At 40.8% G+C, this 12,501-nt stretch overlaps 1 protein-coding gene across 1 annotated transcript in view; it reads right to left on the bottom strand.

Moving 5' to 3' along the window:
- Positions 1-5,036, bottom strand: part of lcp2a (lymphocyte cytosolic protein 2a) — a 31,493-nt gene extending 26,457 nt beyond the window's left edge. The window contains exon 1 of the mRNA XM_023962603.2: positions 4,462-5,036. Coding sequence (XP_023818371.1) covers positions 4,462-4,536 — 75 coding nt within the window. The 5' untranslated portion in view covers positions 4,537-5,036. The remainder of the gene's footprint in view (positions 1-4,461) is intronic.
- Positions 5,037-12,501: the final 7,465 nt, after the last annotated feature.

A 12,501-nucleotide genomic window follows, 5' to 3' on the forward strand; every position in this document is an offset into this window, starting at 1 on the left:
AGAGAGAGAACTACTCTCAGGTAACATGGGGTCCTCTGCAGCGGTTGTATTAGTATTATTTTTTTTATCCTTACTTTTAGGGTAAAGTGTCAAATAACTTCTTTACTGGTCCAATGTTAAGAATCAAAAGGTTCGATAAGACTTTAAAAACTGAAACCAGATTTACACATTATTTATACTTGGAAAAACATGACATTTATTAAAGGCTGCTCACATGTATTTACATGCAACCAGCACAAAAAGTGATGGAAAATCATGTTGACAACATGTAATACATGCAACCAAGATGCGCGTTGCTGCGTTGCCCGCAAGTATTTTAAGTGTGTCCATGTCTGGATTTTGTTGTTGTTGGTTGTACGTATTTAAAGTTGAACTTAAAGTCCCTTTAGCTTTCACACTCCTAGCTGTGTGAAATGTGTTTTCCACATTTGATCCATCGCCTGGAGGAGGTGAGCTGCAGGAACAGCCGCACTCAGGAACCACTCGGTGGTTTAACCCATCGTAACCGTAACCCAGAGTCCTAACCTTAACCCTTCCTCTGGGTCTGTGCGGCCAAGAAAAGGTTCAGCACTGGCCGCATGTATTTATAAAATTACGTGTAAATTGACACTTTCATTATTAAATGCACTAATTTGTTAATCCCTTCCGTCCTAGAAAGAACAAATGAAGATTTTCTATTTTCTATTTTCCCTTTGATTTGTCAGATTTTACTAAAGAAGCAAAAGAAAAGAACATTTTTGTTCTTGTTTTTCCAGAACTGTTGGAAGTTTGGCAACAATTGTCTTGCTTTCTCTTTGCCTTTTCGTGTTTTCACAGCCCCTCTGTTCATTCTGCTTCATTTGACCACTTTTTTAAAAATTGCTTTGAATCATCATTTAATCTCTGCCGGTGTTGCCAGATAGAGTCGTGGTTTTCCAGCCTAAAACTGATCTAAGACCAACAAAAAAAACACCTAAAACATTGATCGGTGATTAATTAGCAGTAATTAATTATTCGTTATTTATTACTTCCTAATTTCTTATCGTTTTTAATGATATTACATCCACCTTGTTTGCAGTCAGAGACAAACAGGAAATAATGGACTTCTATTGACCTTTACTAACAATCATTTGCTCAAATATTAAGAAAAATAAAAAAGGAAAGAGAAAAAACAAATAATTAAACTCTATAGGAGTTCTAGTTGAACTTATTAGCCTATCATGAACTAAAGTGGAAATTGTACTTGTATTTTTACTTTTCATGAATTTAGGTTATGTTTAAAAAAAAGGCAAAAGTTCTTGTGAAACGTAATAGAGAGGGATTTGATTTTTGAAAACCGGTTCTGTTGATATAAAATTTACAATTATTAAATAAAACATTAAGAACTAAATTAAATGTCACCTGAGATGATTCCAAAAAGTACTTTTTCTTTTTTCAATTGTGTATTAAAAGGAATTTTGTGCAACACCAACAGTAAAAATCCTCCCAAAACGTATAAATGCATTCATAAAACAAATAATCTATTGTTTAGACTAATATTCGCAAACAGCTCTGTTGTTTTTCTGCCTCATTCTGTCTTTTCAGCACAGCTTCGCATCAGATTTGAACTGAAATATATGACCATAGAAAGGGAGGACATGGAATCAAAATGTCTGGAATGTAAACAATATTAATACGCTTTACTTTATTAGCGTTTTCTGAGTAAACTAAAGGATCAACCCGACTTCATCCAGGCGTAATCTGCCCAGCAGCAGAACTCTCGGCCTGCGCTGAAATGAATCTAGAAATACACAAAATAAAGAGATTTTTAGAATTAAAATGATTAGAATATTTAGAATCAAACATAAATTGCGTTTATGGAACCAGTTAGTGAACAAATATTTTATGTTTTTATCAGTGGGCTTCACCTCTCATGACGGCAGGTGAGGAAGACGACAGGTGAAGCACCGTCTGCCTCTCTCTCTCCCCAGTTCTCCATTTGTTTTAGTTTGTGTTGCACGTTGTAATTCTTTGTAGTTTTGTGTCCGGGCCCACTCTGTTTAGTCTTTTGTCTGTAGTTATGTTTTAGGTGAAGCTGTAGGGGTGACCTGCCATTTTCATTAGTACGTTTTTTCCCAGTCTATGTCAGTCCAGGCAGGTTAGTGTCTGTCTTTGTTTTCCATTTTCTTTTGGTTCAGGTAAGAAAACGGATTTCAGTGAGGTGGAGCTTTGTTTGTTATTTTGGCCTTGGTTCACCCTGAAGTCTTTTTGCTTCACTTTTAGTTATTGGTATTTCTTATTCATTAATTTGTAAATACATTTGTTATATTTTTATGGAGACAATTCATTTGTTGTTTTAATTCATTTAAATCTGGTGGCCATAACAATTACCCAAAAAGGGGCGTAATATATTATTACGCATTATTTCCTAATGCGTGTCAAGCCGTTCGCCTTTAACATGTCTTAAATCCATCTGCTGCATTCTTAACGCAGCTGCTCCGACCGCTACATTAAAAGCTAAGAAAGCTAACAAAAACAAGCCATTTTGGGAAGGAACCATTGAGGAAATGAATGAAGAGCTTTCATCTACAAAGAAAAATAAATTTGCTATTCAAAGACCAAACCAGGAGTCTTCTTCAGAACATGGATTTATTCTGACATTTCTTGTTCTCACGTACCAAACATTACATGATGACCGACTCAGATGTTTCACGTACGCTGATAATAACGTTTCAAACACGGTGGATTCAGTATTATATTTTAAAAAGTTGAATTATTTATTTTGTTTTTTTTCCCGTCACACTTTAAATTAGTTAAAGTTGTCGTCCACTTTGACGTCACAGGGAAAATCTACATTTCAATGGGTCCTACTCAAAGTCTAAGTTTAAACTGGCTGAAATGTTTTATAGAAATAATGGATTCAACAAAATTGATTTATGGAAACTTGTAAAAAGGACATTTAAGAATTTTCCTACAGCTAAGTTAAACTTGGCAGACCCAAGTTAAGAAACTTTAGCACAGAAAATACTCCTCTGAAGTGAAATACACAGTAAATCAACATTTATTTAGAAACAAAATAGGAAAAATCTTTATGCAATGAAATTGATTGGATGGATTTCTCAGAGTTAAAATGATGCAAAAAAACCCTGTCATGCTGCTTTTATTACATTTTATATAAAACCGAAATGTTTTTTACAAATCAACAACTTTGTGTCATTGAAGCTTCATCTTCTGTAAAATATCTACAATATCAAATGAGATCTTAAAACTAAATTTCCTGTAGAAACAATTTAATTTAAAAAAGATTTTTTTAGAAACCGAAACGCCGACTTCAGTCCCGTTTGGACGGGTCTGTGAAAATGTTGTCTGAGATGAAACTGGTCTGTAACCAGTGGACCGCTGTAAGGTTTAGACTAGAACGATTGAAAATTAAAGTCTGAAGATTCTTTTTCCCGTCCCAAATGCTGTTTTCGTTTTCCCCTTGACTTCAGGTAATTTGGTGTAAAATGTTTTCATTTCTAAACCAAGTTGCAGTATTTTGCAGACTGACAGGGTGGATCATGTGGACGTTTGTGTAACAACAAGCACATTTTCATATCAGCTCTTAACCTGTGTGAAAGTTTACAAATCCACACAGAGCTGCACTTTGTTCCTCCTGCCGTGTGCATGAAAGCATGTTTGCTCTCCGAGGAACATTCAGCCTCTTCAGGAGAATCCTAAAGTAGAGTCTCAGCATTTGGACTTCTAGTCTCAAACTTTATACCACTTTCACTTTTGGTTTTCCTACTTTTGTGCTTTTACACACTTGAATCTGTCTGGGGCTCATAGAAAATCAAATCCTTCAATAACTTTGCATGTTTGTGAGAATTTCAGCAAACCTTTAGTCACAAAGTGATTCTTAATAACGATAAAAACTGGGCACTTCAACTAACTGTATTTTTGAAATTTTCCTTTTGTTTTTTTTCATGAGCTCCATAGTTTGTTTAGTTGAGTTTTTACCTTTGCAAAATTATTAACCACGGTCACTTTTACTTGATCTACATTATGTCCACCTTTATTTAGCCTTCTTCAGCACATTTTGATCTCGTTTTAGTCATTATTAATTGATTTTAAACATGTATTTTGCAGTATTTTCTCCCATGTTTTTGTTTGAATACGCTCCTGTCAACATTTTGCTGTGTTCAACACCTTGAGCTCATTTAGCGTTAAGTATTAAGGATTTTAGTCCCTCTATGAGTTTATTCGAGTTCATATGCCTTTGAGGGAACAGCATCCGGCAGCAACGATCACGCTTCTTTTGGGAAAAGATCCTGGAAGTCTGCATGAAGGTTTTGTTATCTGGAAGCACACAGAGCCTGTGGTCCCACTGTGGTTTTTGGCTGATGTTCCAGCTCTGCCGTCAACACCTGACCTTTCTCACAAACAGACGAGGCTTGTGGTGGAAGTAGATCGATGTGAAGGGAAGTAAAAGAACGGCGGGAGTTAATTAGAAAGCAGCCTTACCCTCTTCAGGTAGTCTGCCAGCTGCTGGGGGCCCCAGCCCATCACCTCCAACCTGGATGGACGTTCCGAGCTCATCCTGCAGCCTCCTCGCAGCTCCCTTGTGTTCCAAACTCAAAGTCTGTCTGGCAGATGTCAAACCACTTTCACACACCAGTGAGACGAAGCCGAGGTTCCTCGCTGCCCAGCGTGCACCGCTTCGACAGACTCGGGCCTTCGCCACTTCCTCCTGACAAGCCTCTGCTAAAGACTCTCTCAAACTTCAGCTCAGTCTCTGATTAGCCTCTGCTGTCCAAACCTTTGAGAGCCAAGAAGCTGGAGAGAAGAAGGCCCAGAGCAGCAGACATGACACCCTGCAACCAAAATGGCTTCCTCTTCTCTCTCTCTCTGCACTTCTTCAGTGTCTCTCTGCTTCTTTTTTGCCCTGCTCTCTTGCTCTCTTCCTTCCTCCCTCTTCTGAGGAAGTGACTGTGCAGTTTGGGGGGGGGGGGGGGGGGGGTTTCTTGTCTTCACCCCCACCCGGTAAGAGCGGAACAACGCTGCACCCACTCCCTGCAGCACGACCGCTGATGAGAGGCAGCACAGAAAAAATGCAACAAGACGTAACTGTGGGTTAGCTAAAGGCTGGACCGGTCCGTGCATGTGTGTGTGCATGTGTGTACACATGTGCACGTGCTCGTGACACTGCTGAAAAGTGAGCGCCTCAAGTTTGTGGAACACAAGTCGTTTTCATTAACTTTCAGTTCATCGTGAGCTTTAGTCTGTGGTCCACAGAGCATTTGTCTGGTCTTAGTGTTCACTTTGGCCGCGTTCCTCCTCAGCGGCTCTGACAGAGTTCCTGCCTCGTTCTCATCCTCTGGGTTCTCCAGCCTCAGGCGTACAGACAACCAGAGAACCAGCTTTCTGACATCCTCAGGGCCTGACGGTCAGTACTGGTGACACTTGCTGAATAAACGTGGCCATAAAGACGAGCGTTTGCCAGTTTAGGCCTGATGTACCCGCCCTCCGCCTCTCAGGAGACAGATGCAGCTTCAGCCGAGCAGAAACATTAGCCAGGTTAGATATGTAAAGCAGTCAGAGATATTTTAGGTTTTTATGTGGTTTGACCTGACAGATGGGGGCTCGGGCTCTCTTCCTGTCAGTTGCTGCTTTGAGTGCGTTTGTTACGCAGGAAAAGCATCATCTGCTTCCTCTGTCAGGCATGACCAGCTTCCTCAACCAGCAGCTCTGCAACAACGATGAAGAGGTGGAGGAGGAGGAGGAAGGAGATTAGGCAGGTGGATTTTTAATTACCTCCTGTTTGATGACTCACAGACACGGGTGTGGGCTGGAGAGGTGCATTCTGGGAGTTCAGATAGGAAAATGAAACATTCCCCGTATGCAAAAGAGGCGGTGACCTATGCTCGGAACTGCCTAACTTCAGCTCGCAAAGCAAACCTTTATCATGAAAGCAGAACCTCAGAAACATTTCAAGCATTCATCTAAAAATAGATCAAGAAAACGTTTACACACTCTTCCAAAGAGATCATAAGCCTGTCCTCCTATAACTCTTTTAGTTGAAGTCAGCAAAGCTGGAAAATGTTCATCTGACCATTAGGGGTGTAACGATGAATCGACCTAATCCATTAAATTAAATTATATACCTACAATCCAACCAGATCAATCTGTTGAAGGCAAGTTGTTTATTGTTCAGTCTAATCGTTTCAAAATTAAATAAACCAATTATATCAATATTGGAAAATACCATTTGGATTGAAACAGAGTTTATGAGAATAGCCATCCAAATCAGAAAAAAACAAGAATTAAGGACTAAAAATTGGTAATATGTATTGCTTTTGTAAGTGACCATAGTGTAAGCGGGTTAATGGCCTTCGAAGTGTGCGTTATTACTTTTTAACGCACTTTGCGGAAGCTTCGCATCGGATGGTTCAGGCTTCCACGGCGTGCGTTAAGTAAGGTTTATCACATGGTACGGTTGAATACTCGATTCTGATTGGCTGCTGGGTGTGCATTAAAACCTGATAACCGCACGGTGAAAAAAGTAGTTCCGGTCACCTAGCATAAATGTTCTGTATCACTGCGCCGGCTTCTTTAAAACAACCTTTAGCTTAATCATCTGGACAAAAACAAGCGGTAAGAGGTGAACTTTCTCTCTGAACTGATGCTTTATTTAACCCATCGGAAAGATCAGCATATATATATCGCCGAATCTTGACTGCAGCGTTGGTGCTGCGCGACGCGGATTATATGTTACGTGATGCGGCGCGATGCGCATCAAGTAATAACGCACACTTCGTCGGCCATTAACCCTTACGTAAGGTACAAAAAAAACAACAACCATGTGCTGCCGTACAGTGTCTAGAATGTTCTAAGAATGTTCCCTTTGGATTCTTTGGATGTGGAAAAACAACAGTGGGCTGAACTTTAGGAAACTAACATGTGAATGGATTTGACATTCATTTTAGTTTACTTGATTGTTTGGACACATATTTAATTCCAAGGCATCTGGAAAACTTCACCTGCACTGTTCAGTACCAGGTATTTCTTTCTGAGACACACTGGTGAAAGTTTTAGCTAAAGATGTCTTGGATCCATTTTAGGTCAGTGAATGGGAGTGTTCAAAATGAACCAATGTCGACTATGAATCGAATAGGCAACCACAAATTATGATATGAATCAAATTGTCCTCTTGGACAGGCTAAAAAGCTTGGTTGGGGTTTCTGGATCCGCTTTAAACTGATTTTCCTCTTGACTGGTAGATCTATTTCTGTTGTTTTTTCCAAGTTTAAGTCCTCTTCTGCATCCCTCACTTCCGGAGTTCCACAAGGCTCAGTTTTGGGACATTTATTGTTCATTTTATATCTGCTGCCTTTGCAGCAAATTTTAAGTTCTTTTAATGATATTTATTATCACTTTATGCTGATGATATTCAGCTTTATCTGTCTTTTAAACTCCAGGATGTTTTTAAAATATGGATTTTACACAGGCATCTGGATTCAGTCAAGAGTTAATTGAATAAAAACTTTCTCTGACTAAATGAAGCCAAAACTGAGGTTCTAGTCTGTGCTCCAGACAGTTGCTTCCCCCAGACAACCCAGTGGTTCGGTCCACTTGCTTCCTTTATCAAGCCATCTGTCAGGAACATCGTGGTGACACTCAACCCAGTTTTATCACTTGACTCTGATGGGCAGGTTACTTGTTTGTTCTTGTTTTTATCAACTAAAAAACATTGCAAAACTGAGTTCCATTGTGTCGCGTTCTGAGATGGAGATGCTCATCCACGCTTTCTTCTTGTCTAGATTACTGTAACTCCATCTTCACATGTTTAAGCAAAAAATCTCTAGAATGGCTCCAGGTTGTCCAGAACGCTGCTGGAAGGCTTTTAACTAATTTATTTAAGTTTTCACACGTCACCCTGTTGTTAATCCAGCTGCACTGGCTCCCCATCCGTTTCCGAGTGCATTTTAAAACCCTGGTTTTAAGATACACAGCTCTTAATAACCAAGCACCGGTCTACATAAAAGACCTTGTGCAGCCGTACACTCCCAGCAGGTCCCCTGAGGTCATGTGACCAGGGTATGCTGGTTGTTAAGAGAACCCGGTTAAAATCTAAAGGTGACAGAGCCTTTGCAGCAGTGGCTCCATCACTCTGGAACTCCCCTCCTCTCAGCCTCAGATATGCAGACTCAGTGTTCTCTTTTAAAAAACAGCTGTTCTGTGTTTTACTGTTTTTTACTGTGAAGCACTTTGTGATTTTTATCTTGAAAGGTGCTATACAAATAAAGTTTATTATTATTATTATTATTATTATTATTATTATTATTATTATTATTATTATTATTATATGAATCAAATTGTTAAAATCAATGGTTGCACCCCTGCTGTTAATGAACAACAGCAGTCAGGATGGCAGTCAGTATTTTTTCTGATTCTTAGTTTAGGCTGTGTCACATTTTAATGTTAAATGATTTCATCTGCCTGTTTCATGTCTTCATTTGGGCATGGAAGTGGCAGTGTGATGGTGGGGATGGAGTTCAACAACACCTTGACTTATTTTAAAAGAGAAGAGGTTGTATTCAGCCCGTCATCAGTTGTGCTTGATGTGAGTTTTGACGTAAACAGAGCTCTAAGAGAAGCAAGCTGAAGTGACAGACCTCCAACCTGCAGAAAGAACAGAAGTTGGAGGAAATGATGAAAACATTTCAGACTGGTTCCTGTTTAAGTTGTGTTTATTTGCTTTGATAAATGAGCGTCTGTGTTGAAACTCTTCCACAGAGCAAGGAGAAAAGTTTCCATATCTTTCGCTGAACTGTAATTTCACAGAGCTGTGTGTCTACGGCCACAAACAGGCCACAGATCAGTCAGCATCCTGTTCCAGGATGGTATTAGGTTCTGTTTAAAGGTCAATTAAAAATACACATCATCGCTTCAAATGTGTGAATTACATCGTTTCTGTTCACTTTTGCAGTTTAAGAACATGTTTGGTTTACGAACATGTTTGCAAAACCTTTTCTCCAGAGTTTGTGTAAAGATGGTACAGATCATGAGCTTCAATACTAGACAACAGCAGCATAAAATACTTTAAGTCTAACCCATTAACCTACACACTCTGGTGTCACTGTTTAGAATGTGAACAGAAAAATAAAGCCTGAGGTGGAATGGGCATGTTGATGGGAGTTTGGTTCATCTAAACATCCATCCATTTTCCGAGCCTGCCAGGGTCATGGGGTTACTGGAGCCTGTTCCAGCTACTGTTGAGTGAAGGTGGAGAACATCTGGACACGTCATCAGTCTGTTGCAGGGCATATGTTCACACCGAGGGACACTAGAGAAATCAATTAACCTATAAAGTATAGGTTTGGACTGTGTCTCTGGAGAAAACCCTCACATGCACAGGCAGAACAGCAAAGGTCCCAGTTAGGATTTAAACCAGGCCCTTCTCACTGTGAGACAAGAGTGCTGACCACTGCACCACCGTACAGCCCTCCAGTTAAATGACCTTCTGAATGCGGCTACCTCCTGGACAGTTCACTGGTCCATTGCAGGGTCACACGAAGACACTCATTCACCTCTAAGAGAGTGGAATCTACCTCACTATGGTTTACTTTACACATTCACCCATTTTTAGTGTTGGACAGAGTAAACTCCAGTTGATTTGACAGATCCACTTTAGATTTGATCCTTGCATGATCTTAAAGACATGTATGTTCTGTACTCACTTTCAACACCATGCATGAAATAATTTTTTTTTAAGTAAAAAGACAACAACAGATGTCTTTGCAGATTCTCAGTTGTATTCCAGAAATAGTAAATGGTATGTGTCTTACTATTTCCACTACCCTACGCTCATTCCTGGGACTTACTGCGTGGTATGCAAAGTTTGTGAAAAATGATGCATCCTTGGTGGAGCCCATGAGAGCAAACCTGCACACTGACACATTCAAGTGGACTTCAGAAGCACAGGCTAGTTTTGAAGCAGTGAAGACTTGCATAATCCACAGTTTTGCATTAGCAGTTTTTGAGCCCAGCCTCCAAACTATTGTGTCCACAGATGCTTCACATCATGGACTGGGAGCTATACTAACACAAGTCCATCCTGACAAGACAGAGCGCACAGTTGCTTTTCTCACTCCCGCTGAAAGGAATTACTCTATTGTAGAGAAAGCGGCATTGACCTGGGTTTGGGCAGTTGAAATGTGGGGGACTAGATTCACTTTACATACCAGATTCACCAAGCCCTGACCACCCTCCTGGCTACAAAAGGACTGGGAAGGGCGGGGATCCGCATTGCACGATGGTCAGCTAGACTTTTGTGTTTCACATATTATGTAGAATATCAAGCTGGTGAGCAAAATTATGCTGCTGACTGTCTCTCCAGATTGTCTCTTCTTTCAGTCCAGAATTCAGAGCCAGTGATGGAGCCTGAGCTGGTGGCTCTCCTGGATACAGAACTGAAAGCCTTCACAGTTATAGACTTGACTGCAGCGTGTCAGGTGTGTCCAGAACTGACCGCCGTAAGAGAGCAGATGAAGCAAGGATGGCCTAAAACAGCACAATCTTTACCTGCCATGCTCCAAGCTTACTTTGCTGTTAGACATGAACTGTCAGTGGAAGAGGTAATAGTATACAGGGGCTCTTACCGCCGGCTAGTTCCTGTAGCAGTGAGAAAGCAGATTGTTAATCTGGCACATGAAGCCCACCAGGGCATCGTCTGCACCAAGAAGAGGCTGCGAGACCTGTAGTGGTGGCCATGTTTTCAAGATTCAAGTTTTATTGCCGTTTGCACAAGCGGTACATCGGAATTTTTCTTTGGCATCTCTCATGTCAGGATAAGTTAAAAAAAAAGGACAAAAGAAAAATTTGAAGAAGAAATAATAAAGAAAATAAAAATAAATAGAATAAAGTTAAAAGTCAAAATTAGACAACAAATTTACATGGTGTATAAAAATATAAATATCAGTAAAATATGATAATGAATATTGCAGAGACCCAATCTGTACAGAAGCATTATTGCACATAGAATTATTGCACATATTATTGTTTATTGCACTTAGTAATTTAGTCCAGTCTTCCCTCTCTGATGTCCTTTGCCAGCATTCTTATTGCTGTTGGGAAGAAGCTGTTGTGGAAGTGTGTGGTGTGTGCGTGGATGCTTTCAGGCCTGCGACGCCTGAGGTTGTGGCCTGAGTCCACGCATTGGATCAGTCCATGAGCAGGGTGGTGTCTGTCTCTGATGATCTTAGTCACTCTCCTCCTGCAGCGCTGTTTGTAGATGGTGTCCATGGATGGAAGGTTGCAACCTATAATTTTTCCAGCTGTATTAATGACCCTCTGCAGCATCTTCTTCTCTTTTAAGGTGGTGTTACCGAACCAGGCTGTTAGTCCGCTTGTGAGGATGCTTTCCACAAGCCCCCTGTAGGCTTGGGTGAGGGTCCGGCGCTTGAGACCGGCCTTCTTCAGCAGCCTGATGAAGTACAGCCTCTGCTGGGCTTTCTTCACTTTGGCAACAGTGTTTTTTTCCCCAGCTGAGGCTGTTTGGACATGTGTGTGAAGGAGATCATAAAAGCATGTGTGACATGCCAGCTGAATGATGAAATATCCAAAATACATTCTGCACTGGCTCAGCCAATTCCATTTCCAGATGGTTCATGGCAGAGAGTAGGGATTGACATTGTTGGTCCATTTGACTCTGCATCTGGGGACTGCCGCTATGCAATAACACTGATCGACTACTACACCAAATGACCAGAGGTTGTGTTCTCTCCTTCTATCACAACCATTGCAATCACCACATTCCTGTCTACAATATTTTCCAGGTTGTTTTTTTTTTTTTTTTTCAAACTTGTCCTGTCCAACAGCTAGGCAAACAGATGAGAGCTGAGGGCCTCTTGTGTTGGACATATTTTACTTTAACAAGAGGGGTTATTAATCTTCAGACAAACCAAAGGTATGTCTGAATAAACCCCTTTTGTAATTGAGGCCAAACTTTATTAATTTCAATCATGTTTGAAAATCTTTGGTGTTGGACCGGACGGAAAAGGAAAGAGGGGAAAAAGAGAGAGGGACGTTAGAGAGGGGGGGGGGGTAGGAGGGTGATAATAGGAGGGGAAAGGGGGTAAGACCATGAAGCAGCATAGAGCAGACAGGTTTACTGGTTGTTTATCATTACGGTAAGGTTCAAATGTAGTACAAAAAGGGCGGGGCCTGTTCACACACACACTCAAATATTATCAACACACCTGCTAGCTGCAAAAATGTCCACATGTCAACATGTACACAAAACAGATAGTGTTCACGAACGCATACTTATGCCTTAAAACCAACTAGTGTGAAATCTTTCATTCATTCAATCATGCAAACTATTAGTGCAAAGGTGAGCTAACACCTGTGCTCAGGTGAGTGTTTATGTTCTTCTAAAATGGATGGTGGAATGTTAAAAGAAGGAGGAGGAGCGCCCAGCCACCCCCACACCCAGACCCCCGCCGCAGCAGCAGCGGCAGCCGGAATTCCCCCAACGCCACACGGGAACAGGCAGGGAACAAC

The sequence above is a fragment of the Oryzias latipes genome, chromosome 14, assembly GCF_053564925.1.
Source record: "Oryzias latipes strain Hd-rR chromosome 14, Olatipes_Hd-rR_3.1".
In the NCBI taxonomy this organism is placed as follows: Eukaryota; Metazoa; Chordata; class Actinopteri; order Beloniformes; family Adrianichthyidae; genus Oryzias; species Oryzias latipes.